Consider the following 22,353-nt stretch of genomic DNA (forward strand, 5'->3'; position numbering starts at 1 on the left):
CCGACTGACTTTGATACACTGACTTTGATCATTATTATTACTCCCCCTTCTAGACTGTGAACCCGCTTTTGGGTAGGGACCGTCTCTATATGTTGCCAACTTGTACTTCCCAAGTGCTTAGTACAGTGCTCTGCACACAGTAAGCGCTCAATAAATACGATTGAATGAATTAAATGAACACACTCCCCAGCCCGACAATACTTATGTAAATATTCTGATGCTCTACTATTATCCCTATCTCTCATAACAATAATAATGATAGCATTTATTAAGCGCTTATTATGTGCAAAGCACTGTTCTAATAATAATAATGTTGGTATTTGTTAAGTGCTTACTATGTGCCAAGCACTGTTCTAAGCACTTGGGAGGCTACAAGGCAATCAGGTTGTCCCACTGGGGGCTCACAGTCTTAATCCCCATTTTACAGATGAGGGAACTGAGGCCCAGAGAAGTGAAGTGACTTGCCCAAAGTCACACAGCTGACAGTTGGAGGTGCCGGGATTTGAACCCATGACCTCTGACTCCAAATCCCGGCCTCTTTCCACTGAGCCACGCTGCTTCTCTCATCATCATCAATCATATTTATTGAGCGCTTACTATGTGCAGAGCACTGTACTAAGCACTTGGGAAGTACAAATTGGCAACATATAGAGACAGTCCCTACCCAACAGTGGGCTCACAGTCTAAAAGGGGGAGACAGAGAACAAAACCAAACATACTAACAAAATAAAATAAATAGAATAGATATGTACAAGTAAAATAAATAAATAGAGTAATAAATATGTACAAACATATATACATATATACAGGTGCTGTGGGGAAGGGAGGGAGGTAAGATGGGGGAATGGAGAGGGGGACGAGGGGGAGAGGAAGGAAGGGGCTCAGTCTGGGAAGGCCTCCTGGAGGAGGTGAGCTCTCAGCAGGGCCTTGAAGGGAGGAAGAGAGCTAGCTTGGCGGATGGGCAGAGGGATTGGGGGCATTCCTGGCCCAGGGGATGACGTGGGCCGGGGGTCGACGGCGGGACAGGCGAGAACGAGGTACGGGGAGGAGATTAGTGGTGGAGGAGCGGAGGGTGCGGGCTGCGATGGAGAAGGAGAGAAGGGAGGGGAGGTAGGAGGGGACGAGGAGATGGACAGCCTGGAAGCCCAGGGTGAGGAGTTTCTGCCTGATGCGCAGATTGATTGGTAGCCACTGGAGATTTTTGAGGAGGGGAGTAACATGCCCAGAGCGTTTCTGGACAAAGACAATCCGGGCAGCGGCGTGAAGTATGGATTGAAGTGGGGAGAGACAAGAGGATGGGAGATTGGAGAGGAGGCTGATGCAGTAGTCCAGACGGGATAGGATGAGAGCTTGAATGAGCAGGGTAGCGGTATGGATGGTGAGGAAAGGGCAGATCTTGGCAATGTTGCGGAGCGGAGACCGGCAGGTTTTGGTGACGGCTTGGATGTGAGGGGTGAATGAGAGAGCGGAGTCGAGGATGACACCAAGGTTGCGGGCTTGTGAGACGGGAAGGTTGGTAGTGCCGTCAACAGAGATGGGAAAGTCAGGGAGAGGGCAAGGTTTGGGAGGGAAGACAATCAATCAATCAATCAATCGTATTTATTGAGCGCTTACTATGTGCAGAGCACTGTACTAAGCGCTTGGGAAGTACAAATTGGCATCACATAGAGACAGTCCCTACCCAACAGTATTTTTAACATGTGTCTCTCCTATTATACTGTAAGCTCCTTGTGAGCAGAGGTGGAATTCACCAACTCTGCCTTATTGTAGTCTTCTAAGTGCTTGCTACAGTGCTCTGCATACAGTCAGTGCTCAGTAAATACCATTGATTGATTGATTGATTGGGAGGAAAAGGAAGAAGGGAGGTCAGTGAAGAGGCTGTTGCAGTAATCAAAGCACAATACGATAAGGGTCTGGATCAACAGAATAGCTGTTTGGATGGAGAGGAGAGGGCAGATTTTAGTGATGTTGCGAAGGTAAAATGCTACATGATTTGGTGACAGATCGAATATGTGGGTCAAATTAGAGACATGAGTCGCGGGTAATGCCAAGCAGCGTGGCTCAGTGGAAAGAGCCCGGGCTTTGGAGTCAGAGGTCATGGGTTCGAATCCCGACTTTGCCACATGTCTGCTGTGTGATCTTGGGCAAGTCACTTAACTTCTCTGGGCCTCAGTTACCTCATCTGTAAAATGGGGATTAAGACTGTGATTCCCCCGTGGGACAACCTGATCACCCTGTATCCTCCCCAGCGCTTAGAACAGTGCTTTTCACATAGTAAGCACTTAACAAATGCCAATTATTATTATTATGATTATTATTATGAGGCCGGGAGGATAGTGGTGCTGTGTACAGTGATGGGAAAGACTGACAGGGTTTGGATGGGAAGATGAGTTCTGTTTTTGGACAGGTTAAGTTTGAGGTGTCACTGGCACCTCCAAGTAGAGACGTCCTGAAGGCAGGAGGAAATGTGAGACTGCAGAAAAGGCGAGAGATCAGGACCGGAGAGGAGGATTGGGGAATCATCCATCTAGAGTTGGTAGATGAAGCCATGTGAGCATATGAGTCCTCCAAGGGAGTGGGTGTAGATGGAGAATAGAAGGGGACCCAGAACTGAGCCTGAAAAGAATATGTTTATTGTGTTTCTATAGACTTGAATTATTTCCTCCCTTAAAAGGATTTCACTGTCTTCTAGTCAGGGGATTGGAGCTGTCAGCCTCATAGTCTGAATTTCACAGTAAATAAAGCCTGTCAACAGGAAACAGCTGCCAGTATCGGATGGCGGGGGTGAGGAGATAAAGGATTACCCTGGTGGGCTTCTTTCAATTTCTTCGGCTTCTTTCAGGGTGTGTTTTGTCATTGGACTGCTGAGCTGTAGCTAATAGGAAAACTGCGTGTCACATAACGCCGTTTCCCTTGAAATCTTGAAGGCGTTCAGGTTTTTGGTTGTTTTTAATTCGGTGTGCCGGGCATTTCCGGACACGCAGTCCACGTACCCTGTTTCCCTGGTCTGGCATCGATAGCCTGTATGTCCATTGGTTCCCATCCTGAGCCCTGAGACCAGTGTCTACCCATTGCTCATGATGCCGTGCTTGAGGATTTAAGCCAAACAGAGGAGTCAGAGGATGGAAAGCGGCGGTCCCCGTCCCGTTTCCGAGCTGCCCTCTCTGGACCCCCTCTCATCGCGGCCAGTGAGACCCGGATTCTGACCATGGGCGGCGTCTGATCTTGTCCTTTAGAGCACTGTTTGACCCATAGTAAGCCCTCAACACACAATAATCATAATAACAACAATAGTAATGGTATTAAGCACTTACTATGTGTCGAGCACTGTTCTAAGCGCTGGGGTAGATACGAGCTAATCAGGTTGGACACAGTCTCTGCCCCACATGGGGCGCACAGTCTTAATCCCATTTTACAGACGAGGGAACTGAGGCCCAGAGAAGTGAAGTGACTTGGCCAGGGTCACACGGCAGTCAAGTGGTGGAGCCGGGATTAGAACTCAGGTCCTTCTGACGCCCAGGACAGGGCTCTGTCCACTAGGCCACGGCGATAGTTCCCTTACAGCAGGTTTCATGGTTTATCGAGTGCTAAGCGAGTTCGAGTGCTGGGCCATTCCATCTGAGCTGTTTTGTTTCTAAACCTGTTTGATTGCCTCCCAACCACCTTTTCTGAGTGACAAGAGAACTCCAGTGACGAGATCCTAGTACGTTCATTCTTTCACTCAGTCATATTTATTGAACGCTTACTGTGCGCAAAGCACCGTGCTATGGGCTTGGGAGAGTACCATACAACAATCGACACATTCTCTGCCCACAGTGAGCTTACGGTGTCGAGACGGAGACAGACATGAATATAAATAAATAAATGACAGTCATGAACATGTGTTGAGGGGCTGGGAGGAGGCGATGAATAAAGGGAACAAGTCAGTACCTGGGTTCAAATCCCATCTCCTCCATTTGTCTGCTGTGTGACCTTGAGCAAGTCATTTCACTTCTCTGGGCCTTGGTTCCCTCTTCTGTAAAATAATAATAATAATAATAATAATAATAATAATAATAATAATAATAATAATAATGGCATTTATTAAGCACTTACAGCACTTTATTAAGCACTTTATTAAGCAGAAGGGTGCACGAGAAGAGGAAAGGAGGGCTAATTTGGGAAGACCACTTGGAGGAGATGGGCCTTCGGTAAAGCTTTGAAGATGGGGAGAGTAATGGTCTGTTGGATACGAGGAGGGAGGGCATTCCAGGCCAGAGGCAGGACATGGGCAAGGTAGAATCCCAAGAGAGTGAACGTGGTGGGCAACTTGTACTTCCCAAGCGCTTAGTACAGTGCTCTGCACACAGTAAGTGCTCAATAAATACGATTGAATGAATGAATGAATGAATGAATGAATAGGCCTTCCAAGCCACCATTTACTACAAGCGGGTACATCACGTAACCTCTTCTCTCTTTTGTTTCATTTCATCAGTCTTATCAGGAAGTTAGGTTTGCCAAGTTCTTAAGACAGGGTGAAGCTATATCAGGATTTCTGACCTGCTTATCCATAGCCATTTCACTTCTCTGGGCCTTGGTTCCCTCTTCTGTAAAATAATAATAATAATAATTATGATGGCATTTATTAAGCGCTTACTATGTGCAAAGCACTGTTCTAAGCGCTGGGGAGGTTACAAGGTGATCAGGTTGTCCCACGGGGGGCTCACAGTCTTAATCTCCATTTTACAGATGAGGTAATTGAGGCACAGAGAAGATCCCTATAAGCACAAGATCCTTATAATGGAAAGAACCAGGCAGGGCCTAATAATTACCTCAAGTAGAATTTACTGCTGTTTGTATTAAGGTATATAGAATGTGAGAAGCAGTGTGGCTCAATGGAGAGAGCACAGGCTTTGGAGTCAGAGGTCATGGGTTCAAATCCCGGCTCTGCCACTTGTCAGCTGTGTGACTTTGGGCAAGTCACATAACTTCTCTGGGCCTCAGTTACCTCATCTGTAAAATGGGGATTAAAATGGGGATTAAGACTGTGAGCCCCCTTGGGACAACCTGATCACCATGTAACCTCCCCAGCGCTTAGAACAGTGCTTTGCACATAGTAAGCGTAACAAATGCCATTATTATTCTCTGAGAAGCAGCGTGGCTCAGTAGAAAATGCCCGGGCTTTGGAGTCAGAGGTCATGGGTTCAAATCCCGGGTCCTCCAACTGTCAGCTGTGTGACTTTGGGCAAGTCACTTCACTTCTCTATGCCTCAGTTACCTCATCTGTAAAATGGGGCTTAAAACTGTGAGCCCCCCGTGGGACAACCTGATCACCTTGTAACCTCCCCAGCGCTTAGAACAGTGCTTTGCATATAGTAAGCGCTTAGCAAATACCATCATCATCATTATTATTACTGTGCTCTTGGATCATGCATGAAGCTAGGATGCTGTACCAACTGAATGGCCTAGTGGATAGAACACAAGTCTGGGAGTCAGAAGTACCTGGGTTCAAATCCCATCCCCTCCATTTGTCTGCTGTGTGACCTTGGGCAACTCATTTCACTTCTCTGGGCCTTGGTTCCCTCTTCTGTAAAATAATAATAATAATAATGATTAAAATAATAATATTATTATTATATAATAATAATGCCAATTGTCGGCTGTGTGACTTTGGGCAAGTCACTTAACTTCTCCGTGCCTCAGTTACCTCATCTGTAAAATGGGGATTGAGACTGTGAGCCCCACGTGGGACAACCTGATCACCTTGTATTCATTCAATTGTATTTATTGAGCGCTTACTGTGTGCAGAGCACTGTACTAAGCGCTTGGGAAGTACAAGTTGGCAACATCAAGTTGGCACTCCATCTGCAAAAAATAACTCACCCACCTTAAATGGATATAAGGAAGCATTGTATCTATTCAGAATCACACTGAAATAAGAAGAGTATTTAGTCTGTAACCAGAACTATCCACTAATCATAAATATTACATTTGTGGGTAGGAAGGACAATGACAATACCCAAGATCCTTTTAATACACACACTTGTATCCACTTGTATCCACCCTAGCCCTTAGAACAGTGCTTGGCACATAGTAAGCGCTTAAGAAATGCCATCATTATTATTATAGTGATAAAATTGTGTCTGACATACCCTTTGGAACACAACACAGTCTGTGCAATTTTCTTCTACACTCCCCTTATGTAGAACGGGCTCTGGAGTCAGAGGTCATGGGTTCAAATCCCGGCTCCGCCAACTGTCAGCTGTGTGACTTTGGGCAAGTCACTTAACTTCCCTGTGCCTCAGTTACCTCATCTGTAAAATGGGGATTAAAACTGTGAGCCCCCCGTGGGACAACCTGATCACCCTGTAACCTCCCCAGCGCTTAGAACAGTGCTTTGCACATAGTAAGCTCTTAACAAATACCACTATTATTATTATTATTATTATTATTATTATTATTTCCCCGATGTCCCGGGCTTCAGAGTCCCGGCTGAGACCCCGTATAGATTTCCAGCCAGGGATGAAATAATCCAGTATGACAGCTTTCTGGCCTGCTGGCTCTTTGACGTCCGCTACAATTAAAGAGAGATACGGGCATTCAATTTTATTATATTCTCCCAAATGACTAGTGCAGAGCTCTGCACACCAGAAGTGCTCAGTAATTGCTATTGATTCTCTCCCAAGTGCTTAATACAGTGCTCTGCACACAGTAAGTGCTCAGTAATAATAATTTACTGCACTCAGTAAATACCACTGATTGATCTATGATGATGATGATGGTATTTGTTAAGCGCTTACTATGTGCAAAGCACTGTTCTAAGCGCTGGGGGGGATACAAGGTGATCAAGGTGTCCCACGTGGGGCTCACAGTCTTCATCCCCATTTTACAGATAGGGGAACTGAGGCTCTGAGAATTTAAGTGACTTGCCCAAAGTGTTTAGTACAGCCCTCCGCACACAGTAAGAGCTCAATTAGACTGTGAGCCCACTATTGGGTAGGGACTGTCTCTATATGTTGCCAACTTGTACTTCCCAAGCGCTTAGTACAGTGCTCTGCACACGGTAAGCGCTCAATAAATACGATTGATGATAATACAATTGACTGATACTTTCCCAAATGCTTAATATGATAATGATAATGACGGCATTTATGAAGCGCTTACTCTGTGCAAAGCACTGTTCTAAGCGCTGGGGAGTTTACAAGGTGATCAGGTTGTCCCACGGGGGGCTTACAGTCTTCACCCCCATTTTACAGATGAGGGAACTGAGGCCCAGAGAAGTGAAGTCACACAGCTGACAATTGGCGGGGCCAGGATTAGAACCCAGGACCTCTGACTCCAAAGCCCGGGCTCTTTCCACGCTGCTTCTCTAATTTAGTGCTTTGCACACAGTAAGTGCTCCATCATTAGCACCTATTGATTGGCCTGAAGGATGACTCTGCCACTAAGTGTCAAAGCCCTGGGAAGTCTCTAATCGAGCAAATTTTTTTTGTAGAGGGGATCCATTAAGTCAGAGGATGAAGAAAACGCATCCATGAGTCCCAGTGACAGCTGGAGATTATTTCAGGATGGCTCTCGCCAAAGATGGGCATTTCCAGTCCGCTCCTGCATTAGCACGGCAGCAAGGACCGATCCCCCCTCCGGGGTTTAGGCCTGGTTTTGTCCTCAGATAATAATAATAATGATGGCATTTGTTAAGCGCTTACTAAGCGCTGAGGGAGATACAATAATAATAATAATAATAATAAAGTTGGCATTTGTTAAGCGCTTACTATGTGCGAAGCACTGTTCTAAGCGCTGGGGGGGGGCTACAAAGTGATCAGGTTGTCCCACGGGGGGCTCACAGTTCTCATCCCCATTTTACAGATGAGGGAACTGAGGCTCAGAGAAGTGAAGTGACTTGCCCAAGGTCACACAGCAGACATGCGGCGGAGCCGGGATGCGAACCCATGACCTCTGACTCCAAAGCCCGGGCTCTTTCCACTGAGCCACGCTGATACAAGGTAATCAGGTTGTCCCGTGTGGGGCTCACAGTCTTCAATCCCCGTTTTACAGATGAGGTAACCGAGGCACAGAGAAGTTAAGTGACTTGCCCAAAGTCACACAGCTCGGATGGAGCCTGGGGACTCACGCTTCATTTTGGGATTGATAAGATTCCTAGGAGTTGCCGTCGAATGGTTCCCTCTGTTGACGCCGAAGTCTCCCTTGCTTTGGAATCGGGGGAGTTTTCTTGGAAAAGATGCTGGAGGGAAGGGGAGGCAGCCTGGCCTAGAGGATAGAGCCCGAGCCTGGGAGTTAGAAGGACCTGGGTTCTAATCCTGGCTCTGCCACTACTCTACTGTGTGACCTTGAGCAGGTCACTTCACTTCTCTAGGCCTCCCTTCCCTCCCTCATCTGTAAAATGGGGAATAAGACTGAGCCCCATGTGGGACGGGGAACATGTCCAACCTGATTAGCTTGTATCTGTTCTAAGCGCTGGGGGGGGATACACGGTGATCAGGTTGTCCCATATGGGGTTCACAGGCTTCATCCCCATTTTACAGATGAGATAACTGAGGCCCAGAGAAGTGAAGTGACTCGCCCAAAGTCACACAGCTGACAAGAGAAGCAGAAGCAGCATGAGAAGAGAAGAGAAGAGAAGCAGCATGGCTCAGTGGAAAGAGCACAGGCTTTGGAGTCAGAGGTCAGAGGTCATGGGTTCAAATCCCGGCTCTACCAATTGTCAGCTGTGTGACTTTGGGCAAGTCACTTCACTTCTCTGTCCCTCAGTTCCCTCATCTGTAAAATGGGGATTAAGACTTTGAGCCCCCCGTGGGACAACCTGATCACCGTGTAACCTCCCCAGCGTGTAGAACAGTGCTTTGCACATAGTAAGCGCTTAATAAATGCCAAAAAAAAAAGGGGCGGAGCCGGGATTAGAACCCACGACCTCTGATTCCCAAGCCTGTGGAAGGGCCGCGGAAGGCTCGTGGAGATGGACGGGTCTGGGGGGAATCCTGAAAAGTGGCCACCTCAAGGGGGTGGGGAAAACCAGGGTGGTCGCTAAGGCAACCGCCCTCTGGGTCACGCTGCTCCGACCCAGGGTCATCATCATCATCAATCGTATTTATTGAGTGCTTACTGTGTGCAGAGCACTGTACTAAGCGCTTGGGAAGTACAGGTTGGCAACATATAGAGATAGTCCCTACCCAACAGTGGGCTCACAGTCTAAAAGGGGGAGACCCTTTTCCCCAGGGCCTGGCCCACGTTCTGCGTACACTTCGGCGGGTGCTGCGCCCCTGCCCGCCTTATGGCTCGTGGCGCCTGGGGCCCTGGTGGGAACGTGATGGACAGATGGGGGTGGGGGTGGGGGATTGGGGTGTGTGTGTGTGTGTGTGTGTGTGTGTGTGTGTGTGTGTGTGTGTGTGTGTGTGTGTGTGTGTGTGTGTGTTGGAGAAGCAGCGGGGCCCAGTGGAAAGAGCCCGGGTTTTGGAGTCAGAGGCCATGGGTTCAAATCCCGGCCCCGCCAATTGTCAGCTGGATAACTCTGGGCAAGTCACTTCACTTAGAGGAGCAGCGTGGCTCAGTGGAAAGAGCACAGGCTTTGGAGTCAGAGGTCACGGGTTCGATTCCCGGCTCCACCACATGTCTGCTGTGTGACCTTGAGCAAGTCACTTAACTTCTCGGAGCCTCAGTTACCTCATCTGTAAAATGGGGATGATGACTGTGAGCCCCACGCGGGACAACCTGATCACCTTGTCTCCCCCCAGCGCTTAGAACAGTGCTTTGCACATAGTAAGCGCTTAACAAATGCCATCATTTTTATTTTATTTTTTCTCTGGGCCTCAGATAACTCATCTGTAAAATGGGGGATGAAGACTATGAGCTCCCCGTGGGACAACTTGATCACCTTGTAACCTCCCCAGTGCTTAGGACAGTGCTTTGCACATAGTAAGCACTGAATAAATGCCATTATTATTATTATTGTGATTTTAGAGAAGCAGCATAGCTTAGTGGAAAGAACCCGGGCTTGGGAGTCAGAGGCTGTGGGCTTTAATCCCGGCTCCACCACTTGTCAGCTCTGTGACTTTGGGCAAGTCACTTCACTTCTCTGTACCTCAGTTACCTCATCTGTAAAATGGGATGAAGACTGTGAGCCCCATTTGGGAAAACCTGATTACCTTGCATCTACCCCAGCACTTAGAACAGTGCTTGGCACATTGTAAGCACTTAACAAAAGCCACCATTATTATTATTATTGTTATACGCACACATTTGTTCATTTTCATTCAATTATATTTATTGAGCGCTTACTGTGTTCAGAGCACTGTACTAAGTGCTTGGGAAGTACAAGTTGGCAACATATAGAGACAGTCCCTACCCAACAGTAGGCTCACAGTCTAGAAGGGGGAGACAGAGAACAAAACAAAACATATTAACAAAATAAAATAAATAGAATAGATATGTACAAGTAAAATAAATAAATAAATAGAGTAATAAATATGTACAAACACACAAACACACACCCACTGTTGGGTAGGGACTGTCTCTGTATGTTGCCAACTTGTACTTCCCAAGTGCTTAGTACCGTGTTCTGCACACAGTAAGCGCTCAATAAATACGATTGATTGATTGATTAATATATATACATAAATGTATGTGTGTGTTTTACCCCCGCCGACAGGATCTCACTGCCCAAATCTCAGTCAGGGCTCATCCATCTCCTGGAGACGCACCAGGAGACTCGCTGAAATCCCCCAGGCGCCGCACGGCACCTGCTAAATCCTAATAGAGGCTGATAATCTTGCCAGTTATTATTGTTAATAGAACCGAGCCATGGGCATTTTCTTTCTCTCATAAGCGATGATGTGAAATTGCTCCTGACCGAATAACGATCCGTCTCGGGAAACGAGATGAGGTGTTAATTTGAGAAGCAGCCGTCTCCCCTTCTCATCCCCCGGGGAGGGGCGGGGGGAATGGTCCTTCGGTTTTCTAGATGGAGGAGCTTTGGTGTGCTGGGCACTGGGAAGTCCCGGGGACGAGGGGTGGGGACAGGACTCCCCGAAACTCTCCTAGGCCCACCTGCAGGTCCGTAGCGAGGGCAGAGCATCCTATGCCCCTAGGAGGATGCAGCCGGGCCACTCTCCCATCCAGCCGTGTGGAAATAAATCAATCAATCGATTAATCAATGCTAATCATTGAGCACTTACCAGGTGCAGAGCACCATACTAAGCGCAGTAGTCCCGTCTGGACTACTGCATCAGCCTTCTCTCTGATCTCCCATCCTCGTGTCTCTCCCCACTTAAATCCATACTTCACGCCGCTGCCGGGATTGTCTTTGTCCGAAACGCTCTGGGCATGTTACTCCCCTCCTCAAAAATCTCCAGCGGCTGCCAATCAATCTGCGCATCAGGCAGAAACTCCTCACCCTGGGTTTCCAGGCTGTCCATCCCCTCGCCCCCTCCTCCCTCACCTCCCTTCTGTCCTTCTCCAGGCCAGCCTGCACCCTCCGCTCCTCCGCCGCTGATCTCCTCACCGTTAGGCCTCGCTCTCGCCTGTCCCGCCATCGACCCCCGGCCCACGTCCTCCCCCTGGCCTGGAATGCCCTCCCTCTGCCCATCGGCCAAGCTCACTCTCTTCCTCCCTTCAAGCCCCTACTGAGAGCTCACTTCCTCCAGGAGGCCTTCCCAGACTGAGCCCCTTCCTTCCTCTCCCCCTCGTCCCCCTCTCCATCCCCCCCATCTTACCTCCTTCCCTTCCCCACAGCACCTGTATATACGTATATAGGTTTGTACATATTTATTACTCTATTTATTTTACTTGTACATATCTATTCTATTTATTTTATTTTGTTAGTATGTTTGGTTTTGTTCTCTGTCTCCCCCTTTTAGACTGTGAGCCCACTGTTGGGTAGGGACCGTCTCTATGTGTTGCCAACTTGTACTTCCCAAGTGCTTAGTACAGTGCTCTGCACACAGTAAGTGCTCAATAAATACAATTGATTGATTGATTGATTGACACTCCAATTCAACTTTATTTATTAGGCTCTCACTATGTAATAATAATAATAATAAAATTATAATGGCATTTATTAAGTGCTTACTCTTGCATCAAAGCGAAACTCCTTAGGATCTGCTGTAAAGCCGTCAATCACCTTCCCCCTCCTACCTTCCTGCTCTGATTTCTCACCACAACCCAGCCTGCACACTTCATAATAATAATAATAATAATAATAATGGCATTTATTAAATGCTTACTGAGTGCAAAGCACTGTTCTAAGCTCTGGGGAGGTAACAGTGTGATCAGGTTGTCCCGCGGGGGGCTCATAGTCTTAATCCCCATTTGACAGATGAGGTAACTGAGGCCCAGAGAAGTGAAGTGACTTGCCCAAAGTCACACAGCTGACAATTGGCGGAGACAGGATTTGAACCCATGATCTCTGACTCCAAAGCCCCTGCTTTTTCCACTGAGCCACGCTGCTTCTCTAGAGCACTCTACAGGGCACTGTACTAAGCACTTGGGAGAGTCCAATTCAATCATATTTATTGAGCACTTGCTATGTGCAGAGCACTGTACTAAGCAACTGGGAGAGTACAAAACAAGAGAATTAGCAAATAAATATGTTCCCTGTCCATCTATTTATTTATTTATTATCTATTTACTTATTTTTATTAATGTCTGCCTTCCCCCTTTAGACTGCAAACTTGTATGGGCAGGAATGTGCCTGTTTGGTGTTATATTGTTCTTTCCCAAGCACTTAGTACAATGCTTTGCACACACAGTGTGACTTAGTGGAAAGAGCTTAGGCTTGGGAGTCAGAGGACACGAGTTCTAATCCTGGTTCCGCCACTTGTCTGCTGAGTGACCCTGAGCAAGCTACTTAACTTCTCTGTGCCTCAGTTACCTCATCTGTAAAATGGGGATTTAAGGCTGTGAGTCCCACGTGGGACAGGGACTGTGTCCAACCTGATTAGCTTGTATCTACCCCAGGAATTAGCACAGTGCTTGGCACATAGTAAGCACTTAACAAATACCATTAAAAAAACCAAAAAACCTCTCTTGCCTCCAGCCCCATGTCCCCGCCTCCCTGGGGCTGGCATAGGATGTGTCTATTTATTGTCATACTAGAGAAGCAGCGTGGCTCAGTGGAAAGAGCGTGGGTTTGGGAGTCAGAGGTCATGGGTTCGAATCCCGCCTCCCCCACATGTCTGCTGTGTGACCTTGGGCAAGTCACTTCACTTCTCTGTGCCTCAGTTCCCTCATCTGTAAAACGGGGATTAAGACTGTGAGCCCCATATGGGACAACCTCATCTCCTTGTGTTCACCCCAGCGCTTAGAACAGTGCTTTGCACATAGTAAGTGCTTAACAAATACCAACATTATTATTATACTCTCCCAAGCCCTTAGTACAGTGCTGTGCACAAACTAAGCGCTCAATAAGTATGACTGAATGAATAAATGTTTTGTTTTGTTGTCTGTCTCCCCCTTCTAGACTGTGAGCCCATTGTTGGGCAGGCACCGTCTCTATATGTCGCCAACTTGTACTTCCCAAGCGCTTAGTACAGTGCTCTGCACACAGTAAGCGCTCAATAAATACGATTGAATGAATGAATAAACGAAGGGACGTGGTCAGACTCCCCACCTCCAGCTCCATCTCCCAGGGAACTCGGTTGAGGGAGATGTATCTGGCTCCCATCATCTCACGCAATCATCATCATCAATCGTATTTATTGAGTGCTTACTATGTGCAGAGCACTGTACTAAGCGCTTGGGAAGTACAAACTGGCAACATATAGAGAAAGTCCCTACCCAACAGTGGGCTCACAGTCTCAGTCAGTCATATTTATTGAGCGCTTACTGTGAGCAGAGTCGTCTAGAAAGGGTACAGCCCCCGCTGTCCGACACTCTTCAAAGTCGCCTGACCTTGCTGTGTTTGATGCGTTTGCAGATACGGCGATATGCGGAGGCAGATTGGCTTTGAGATCCGGGACATGTGGTACAACCTGGGTGAGTAGTCTAGCAGCCTCTGGCCGCACTGAAGCGTCGAGGGCGAGGCTGGTAGGGATGGGGATAATAATAATAATAATAATAATGATAATAATAATAATAATGGCATTTGTTAAGCGCTTACTATGTGCAAAGCACTGTTCTAAGCGCTGGGGAGGTTACAAGGAGATCAGGTTGGCCCACGGGGACAGTCTTAATCCCCATTTTCCAGATGACGGAACTGAGGCCCAGAGAAGTGAAGTGACTTGCCCAAAGTCACACAGCTGACAAGTGGTGAAGCTGGGATTTGAACCTCTGATCTCCTGATGCCAAAGCCCGGGCTCTTTCCACCGAGCCACGCTGCTTGGGAGGCAGCGGCGGGACTTACAAAAAGGACGCCCTACCTCCTTCCCGTCCCCACAGCACTTGTATATATGTTTATACAGATCTATTACTCTATTTTACTTGTACATATTTACTATCATATTTATTTTGTTGATGCTGTGCATTTAGCTTTAATTCTGTTTGTTCTGACGACTTGACACCTGTCCACATGTTTTGTTTTGTTGTCTGTCTCCCCCTTCTATTCATTCATTCATTCAATCGTATTTATTGAGCACTTACTGTGTGCAGAGCACTGTACTAAGCGCTTGGGAAGTACAAGTTGGCAACATATAGAGACGGTCCCTACCCAACGGTGGGCTCACAGTCTAGAAAGAGGAGACAGACAACAAAACAAAACATGTAGACAGGTGTCAAAATCATCTGAACAAATAGAATTATAGCTATAATGCACATCATTAACAAAATAAATAGAATAGTAAATATGTACAAGTAAAATAGAGTCATTCATTCATTCATTCAATCGTATTTATTGAGTGCTTACTGTGTGCAGAGCACTGTACTAAGCGCTTGGGAAGTACAAGTTGGCAACATCTAGAGACGGTCCCCACCCAACAGTGGGCTCACAGTCTAGAAAGGGGAGACAGAGAACAAAACAAAACATATTAACAAAATAAAATAAATAGAATAAAAATGTACAAATAAAATAGATAGAGTAGTAAATATGTACAAACATATATACAGGTGCTGTGGGGAGGGGAAGGAGGCAAGGCGGGGGGGATGGGGAGGGGGAGGAGGGGGCTGTGAGCCCATCGTTGGGTAGGGACTGTCTCTATATGTTGCCAACTTGTACTTCCCAAGCACTTAGTACAGTGCTCTGCACACAGTAAGCACTCAATAAATACGATTGAATGAATGAATGGCACCCGGATGGTAACACGGTCAGTCCCTGACCCTCCCAGCGCTCACAGTCTGACATGAAGGAAAGCACACATCTCGCCTCCGTTTTACAGACGAGGAAGCCGAGGGACCAAAGAGGGCAAATGACTTGTCTAAGGTCACCCGGCAAGCTCTGCGTCTGCCCGGCGCGGATGTGGTCAGGCGCCTCTCCGATCAATCCATCAGATGCGATTGATTGCTCAATTGATTGGTTGATCTCAATCAATCATATCAATCAATCATATTTATTGAGCGCTTACTGTGTGCAGAGCACTGTACTGAGCGCTTGGGAAGTACAAGTTGGCAACACATAGAGACAGTCCCTACCCAACAGTGGGCTCACAGTCTAGAAGGGGGAGACAGAGAACAAAACCAAACATATTAACAAAATAAAATAAATAGAATAGATATGTACAAGTAAAATAAATGATTAGAGTAATACATATATACAGATATAATAATAATAATGGCATCCATTAAGCGCTCACAATATGCAAAGCACTGTTCCAAGCACTGGGGAAGTTACAATAATAATAATAAATAATTATGGTACTTGTTAAGCACTTATGTGCCAGGCACTATAAGGATGGTATTTATTAAGCGCTTAGTATGTGCAAAGCACTGTTCTAAGCACTAGGGAGGTTACAAGGTGATCAGGTTGTTCCAGAGGGGGCTCACAGTCTTCATCCCCATTCTACAGATGAGGGAACTGAGGCCCAGAGAAGTGAAGCGACTCCTAATATTTCCAGTCGTGTTTTCCATGCCTGGGTCACTGTGCAGGCGGCCCCCCAACTCGGGTATCGAGGAGCAGGGGGCCCTTTCAGCGGGGCTGATTCCGGCCAGCTCGTGGCCTTAGACCACGATGGGTGCCGGTGGAATATATCATCAATCATATTTATTGAGCGCTTACTATGTGCAGAGCCGAATATATTCAGTGAAAAAGAGAGTTGTGCCACTTGATAGACTCCCCCAGGAAGGCCCGACCAGGCCCGGCCCCTCTGACCTGAACCCTGCCTGGGTCTCTGTGTTTAATAGTATTTATCGAGTCAGACAGACAATCATATTTATCAAGCACTTCATACGTGCAGAGCACTGTATTAAACACTTGGGAGAGTATAATAGAACAATAAACGGACACTTTCCCTGCCCACAGCGACCAAACAGTCTATAGGGGGACAGACGTGAATAGAAATAAATAAATGACGGATATGTACATAAGCGGAGAAGCAGTGTGGCTTAAGGGAAAAAACTCGGGCTTGGGAGTCAGAGGTCCTGGGTTCTAATACTGGCTGTCACTTGTCAGCTGTGTGACTTTGGGCAATAATAATAATAATAATAATAATAATGGCATTTTATTAAGTGCTTACTATGTGCAAAGCACTGTTCTAAGTGCTGGTGAGGTTACAAGGTTATCAGGTTGTCCCCCGTGGGGCTCACAGTCACTTAACTCCTCTTTGCCTCAGTTCCCTCATCTGTAAAATGGGGATTAAGACTGTGAGCCCCACGTGGGACGACCTGATTACCTTGTATCTACCCCAGCACTTAGAACAGTGCATGGTACCTAGTAAGTGCTTAGCAAATACCATTTTATTATTATTATTATTATTATTATTATTATTATTATTATTATTATTATTATGTGCCTGGGGGCTGGGAGAAGGGGGGATGATTGAAGGAAACAAGTCAGGGATAAAGGGAGCACATACTGTGTTCTAAGCGTCAGGCCAACTACAGGATAAATCAGCCCGTTGTCACCTGTCGTCCGGGGACGGGTTCGTTCGGTGATCGGCGAGGCGAGAGAGAGAGAGAGGCCGGGGACGGAAAGCCTAAGTTTTATATAAAATTGATTCCGCGAGGTGAATTGAATTTATGTAATTGTTTAGGCGCAATGGATTGAGCTTCCCTTTCGGGAGGAATATAATCAATTAGCAATATTAGCGCTTCCCTACACGGGAGGAACACAATCATCCGTTAAACGCTCGTGGGTGAGTTGGCTAACTCTCACCCATGCGCACTTCCCGCTCGGGAAGAATCCACTTACTTTCCCACATGGGAAGAATTCATTCCATTCCCCGCGCACGTGGGGGGCGGCTAGCCCTCCCAATGTGCTCTCCCTCCATGGGAGGAATCCACTCATGATTCCCATCAGCAGCGGGGTACCCGGGTCCCACCCACGAGACACTCACCCGTCCCGCGGCCCTCGCCTCAGTGTGTCGGTTCTGGTTGTGGAGCGGGCATCTGGCCTTCTGGGCAGGGAGAGACACGCGGGCTGCTGCGTGTCCTGGTGTTCTGACCCCGAAGGTCAGAGGCGACAGGTATTTATTGCCTGTGCCCCTAGGCCATTCCAACTTCCTGCCTCAGTCTATCCAATCTCTATCCTAATTGGATTGGCACGGGGGTGAGGGACACCTTCCGTATTCCCAGCTTGTGCTGTCAATCGAGCAGATTTGGTTACGGGGGCGGTATCCCACCCTCACTTCCGAGTTCCGCCTGCTGGCTCGGGCGGTCACGAGATAGCTTTTGACCTTGAGATGGCCGGTACCCGAGGGTCACCTCGGGACACCCGTGACCCCCCCAGTCAATGATTTCGAGGCAACCAAAATCCTTCGCCTGCATCCCAGGTAGAAATCCAGCACCCAGCAGGGTGGCCTAGTAGATGGAGCCTGGGCCTGGGTTCTAATCCTGGCTCTGCTGCCACTTATCCGCTGTGTGACTTTGGGCGAGTCGCTTAACTTCTCTGTGCCTCAGTAACCTCATCTGTCAAATGGGGATTAAGGCTGTGAGCCCCGTGTGGGACAAGGGCTGTGTCCAACCTGATTACCTTGTATCTAACCTAGTGTTTAGTACAGTGCTGTGGCACATAGTAAGAGCTTAACAAATGCATGTTACCATCATCAGTTGTATTAATTGAGTATTATGGTGTGCAGAGTATATTATGTATGTATTACATGTATGTAAATATATATATATATATATAATAGCATTTATTAAATGCTTACTATGTGTAAAGCACTGTTCTACGCACTGGGGAGTTTACAGTGTGATCAGGTTGTCCCACGGGGGGCTCACAGTTAATCCCCATTTTACAGATGAGGTAACTGAGGCCCAGAGAAGTGAAGTGACTTGCCCAGAGTCACCCAGCTGACAGGTGGCGGAGCCGGGATTTGAACCCATGACCTCTGACTCCAAATCCCGGGCTCTTTCCACTGAGCCATGCTGCTTCCAATGAATGTGTGTATATATATATATATATCTATAGATATATATATATATATATATATATATCTATAGATATATATATATATACAATGTACATATATATATGGATATATATATATATATATATATATATATATATGGATATATATACATATCGTTGCCTTGCTATTTTTCACATCCCAACAAAGTCAATCGCTAGTGCTTTTCAATCGAAACCACAAAATCTCCCAGAGACAGAAAAGGAAACCAAAGCTCCTGATGTCATCCTCGGGTGAATCCGACATCCATGCCGTGTCAGAAACAGTGGCACCGACCCTCAAGGCAGCTTTCGGGAAGAGTCCTTTTTTTATGGTATTTGTTAAGCACTTACTATCTGTGAAGCACTGCCCAAAGTATTGGGGCAGAAGCAGCGTGGCTCAGTGGAAACAGCCCGGGTTTGGGAGTCAGAGGTCGTGGGTTCTAATCCTGACTCTGCCACGTGTCTGCTGTTTTTCGATTCAATTCAATCGTATTTATTGAGCGCTTACTATGTGCAGAGCACTGTACTAAGCGCTTGGGAAGTACAAGTTGGCAACATATAGAGACGGTCCCTACCCAACAGCGGGCTCACAGTCTAGAAGGGGGAGACAGATGACAAAACAAAACATATTAACAAAATAAATAGAATAAATATGTACAAGTAAAATAAATAGAGTAATAAATACGTACAAACAGATATATACATATATATACTTATATACAGTAGTATATACTATACTACTACTACTATGCAGCTACATATGCTATATAATACTATACTGTGTGACCTTGGGCAAGTCACTTAACCTCTCTGAGCCTCAGTTCCCTCATCTGTAAAATGGGGATGAAGACTGTGAGCCCCACATGGGACAACCTGATCACCTTGTATCCCCCCAGCGCTTAGAACAGCACTTCGCACATAATAAGCGCTTAACAAATGCCATTATTATTATTATTTTTATTATACAAGAAAATCAGGTTGGACACAGTTCTTGTCCCACATGGGGTTCAGAGACTAAATTGGAGGGAGGATTTAAGCCCCACTGTACGCATGAGATAACTGAGGCACGGGAAGTAAAGTGACTTGCCCAAGGTCACAGAGCAGATGGTGGCGGAGCTGGGATTAGAACCCAGGTCCTCTAACTTCCAGCTTGCGCTCTTTCCACTGGGCCACGTGGCTTCCCTTGGAAGCCTGCGGGTCACTTCTCTGAGCCTCAGTTAACCTCATCTAGAAAATGGGGATTAAGACTGCGAGCCCTCTTTCCCTGAGCAACCCTGCCTTTTCCTTCCTGACCTACCTGACTTGCCCTCTCTGTCCTCCCTGTCCGCCCTTCCCTTTCCCAGCCCTCCCTGTCCTCCCTGCCAGGCCTTCCCTGTTCTCCCTGCCTGTGTGGTCCTCCCTGCCCACCCTGCCCTGCCCTGCTGTGCCCTCGGAAGCCCCCACCCACATTTGTTCAGGCCTAGGCATGGGTATGTCCAGCATTCCAGTACTCTTTAAAAAATGGCATTTGCAAATCAGCTAGTTGTATTTTTTTACAAATACCATCATTATTATCATTTAGTGCGGGCAGAGCACTATACTAAGCACTTGGGCGAGCACGATAGAACAGAGTTTGTTATATTCCACAAAGACTTACTCTGTGTCAACCACTGTTGATGATGATGATGATGATGATGGTATTTGTTAAGCATTTACTATGTGCCAAGCACTGTTCTAGCCTCTGGGGCAGATGCAAGTTTTTCAGGTTGGACACAGTTCCCATCCTACATGGGGCTCACAGTCTAAGTAGGAGGGAGGTGGATTTAATCCCCATTTTACGGATGAGGAAAGGGGGGCACAGTGAGGTGAAGTGACTTTCCAGGGTCACACAACAAGCAGTTGGCAGAGCCAGGATTAAAATCCAAGTTCTCTGATTGCCAGGCCTGGGCTCTATCCACTTGGCCACCCTGCTTCTCTACTTGCCAGTGATCCTGCTCCAGTGAAGTTTTCCCATCATTCCTATCCTTGTAATAATAATACTGGTGGTATTTATTAAGGGACTGCTATGTGCTAAGTATTCTGCCTGGCACTGGGATCGATACAAGAAAATCAGGTCAGACACAATCCCTGTCCCTCCTGGAGCTCACAGTTTAAGCGAGGAGAACAAGTACTTTAAACTGAGGCTCAGGGAAATCAAGTGACTTGCCCAAGGTCACACAGCAGACAAGTGGAGGAGCCAGAACTAGAACCTCGGGCTACCTGTGCTCTTTCCACTGAGCCACACTTCCGTAGCTTTCCTCTCCTGCCTCCCGCACTCCCGCTCGGTGCCCGGAGAGAAGAGGGGAGCTGGAAAGGAGTGGGTGAATGTGGCAAGGAACATGAGAAGTAGCATAGCGTAGAGAAGCAGCGTGGCTCAGTGGAAAGAGCACAGGCTTTGGAGTCAGAGGTCATGGGTTCAAATTCCGGCTCCGCCAATTGTCAGCTGTGGGACTTTGGGCAAGTCGTCACTTCACTTCTCTGGGCCTCAGTTACCTCATCTGTAAAATGGGGATTAAGACTGTGAGCCCCTCCTGGGACAACCTGATCACCTTGTAACCTCTCCAGTGCTTAGAACAGTGCTTGGCACATAGTAAGTGCTTAATAAATGCCATTATTATTATTATTATTATTATTATTAGTGCACAGAACCTGGGCCTGGGAATCAGGAGGTCATGGGTTCTAATCCTGGCTCTGCCACTTGTCTGCTGTGTTCATTCATTCATTCATTCATTTATTCAGTCGTATTTATTGAGTGCTTACTGTGTGCAAAGCACTGTGCAAGTGCTTGGGAAAGTATAGTATAACAACAAACAGACACATTCCTGCCCTCAATGAACTCACAGTCTAGAGGTGGGGATAGACAGTAATATAAATAGATAGATAAATAAATTACAGTTCTATTCAGATTATATATATATATATATATATATATATATATATATAATATACATATATATGTGCACCTATACATATGATAATAATTTTGATGGCATTTACTAAGCACTTACTATGTGCAAAGCACTGTTCTAAGCACTGGGGAGGGTACAAGGTGATCAGGTTGTCCCATCTGGGGCTCACAGTCTTAATCCCCATTTTACAGGAGAGGTAACTACGGCACAGAGAAGTTAAGTGACTTTCTCAAAGACACACAGCTAACAATTGGCAGACCTGGGATTTGAACCCATGACTTCTGACTCCCAAGCCTGCTCTCTTTCCATTGAGCCACGCCGCTTCTCTAATATGTGCTGTGAGGCTGGAAGGAGGATGAATGAAGGAGCAAGTAAGAGTGGTGCAGACTGTGTGACCTTGGGGAAGTCACTTCACTTCTCTGGGCCTCAGTTCCCTCATCTGTAAAATGGGGAGCAAGACTGTGAGCCCCACGTAGGACAGGGACGGTGTCCAGTCCGATTTGCTTGGATCTACCTGAGTGCTTAGTACAGTGCCTGGCACTTAGTTGGCATTTAACAAATAGTACTATTATTATTATAATGATAATATTATTATTATAGGGAGGGAGGAGGGCTGAGCTGAGAGGAGGGGGTAGGGGAGGGCAGTCCCCACCCAAGGCAGCCTTTGCCCTCTCCCTGCCAGCTGTGGGAAGGGCATCCGAGGAGGCCTAAATCCCCAGACCCAGAGGACGGGCAGTGAGCAGCGGGCATGAGGCCCCAGGCGCGGGTCAGGCTGCTGGAAACTGTGTGCAAGCTGACATTGCCCAAGGATCAGCGAAATCACGCTTAACCCTTGGAGTGGCACAGATGTGTTCCTGGGTAGAAACCAGTAACGCGCTCTAATTTTAGATTTCTAAAATTACCAGCCTTAAAAGTGAAGGGAATAAGGTCTCACTGAACAGGCTCCATCTGCTAGGTTCACCT

General features: G+C 47.0%; 1 protein-coding gene across 3 annotated transcripts in view; it reads left to right on the forward strand.

The window, feature by feature from the left end:
• The window catches only part of DOCK1 (dedicator of cytokinesis 1), a 552,732-nt gene that overhangs the window by 401,837 nt on the left and 128,542 nt on the right, over positions 1 to 22,353 (forward strand). For all 3 annotated transcript variants that reach the window (XM_038743481.1, XM_038743482.1, XM_038743483.1), the window contains exon 32: positions 13,907 to 13,965. In XM_038743481.1, coding sequence (XP_038599409.1) covers positions 13,907 to 13,965 — 59 coding nt within the window. The remainder of the gene's footprint in view (positions 1 to 13,906; positions 13,966 to 22,353) is intronic.

Source organism: Tachyglossus aculeatus, chromosome 3, assembly GCF_015852505.1.
Source record: "Tachyglossus aculeatus isolate mTacAcu1 chromosome 3, mTacAcu1.pri, whole genome shotgun sequence".
Taxonomy (NCBI): domain Eukaryota; kingdom Metazoa; phylum Chordata; class Mammalia; order Monotremata; family Tachyglossidae; genus Tachyglossus; species Tachyglossus aculeatus.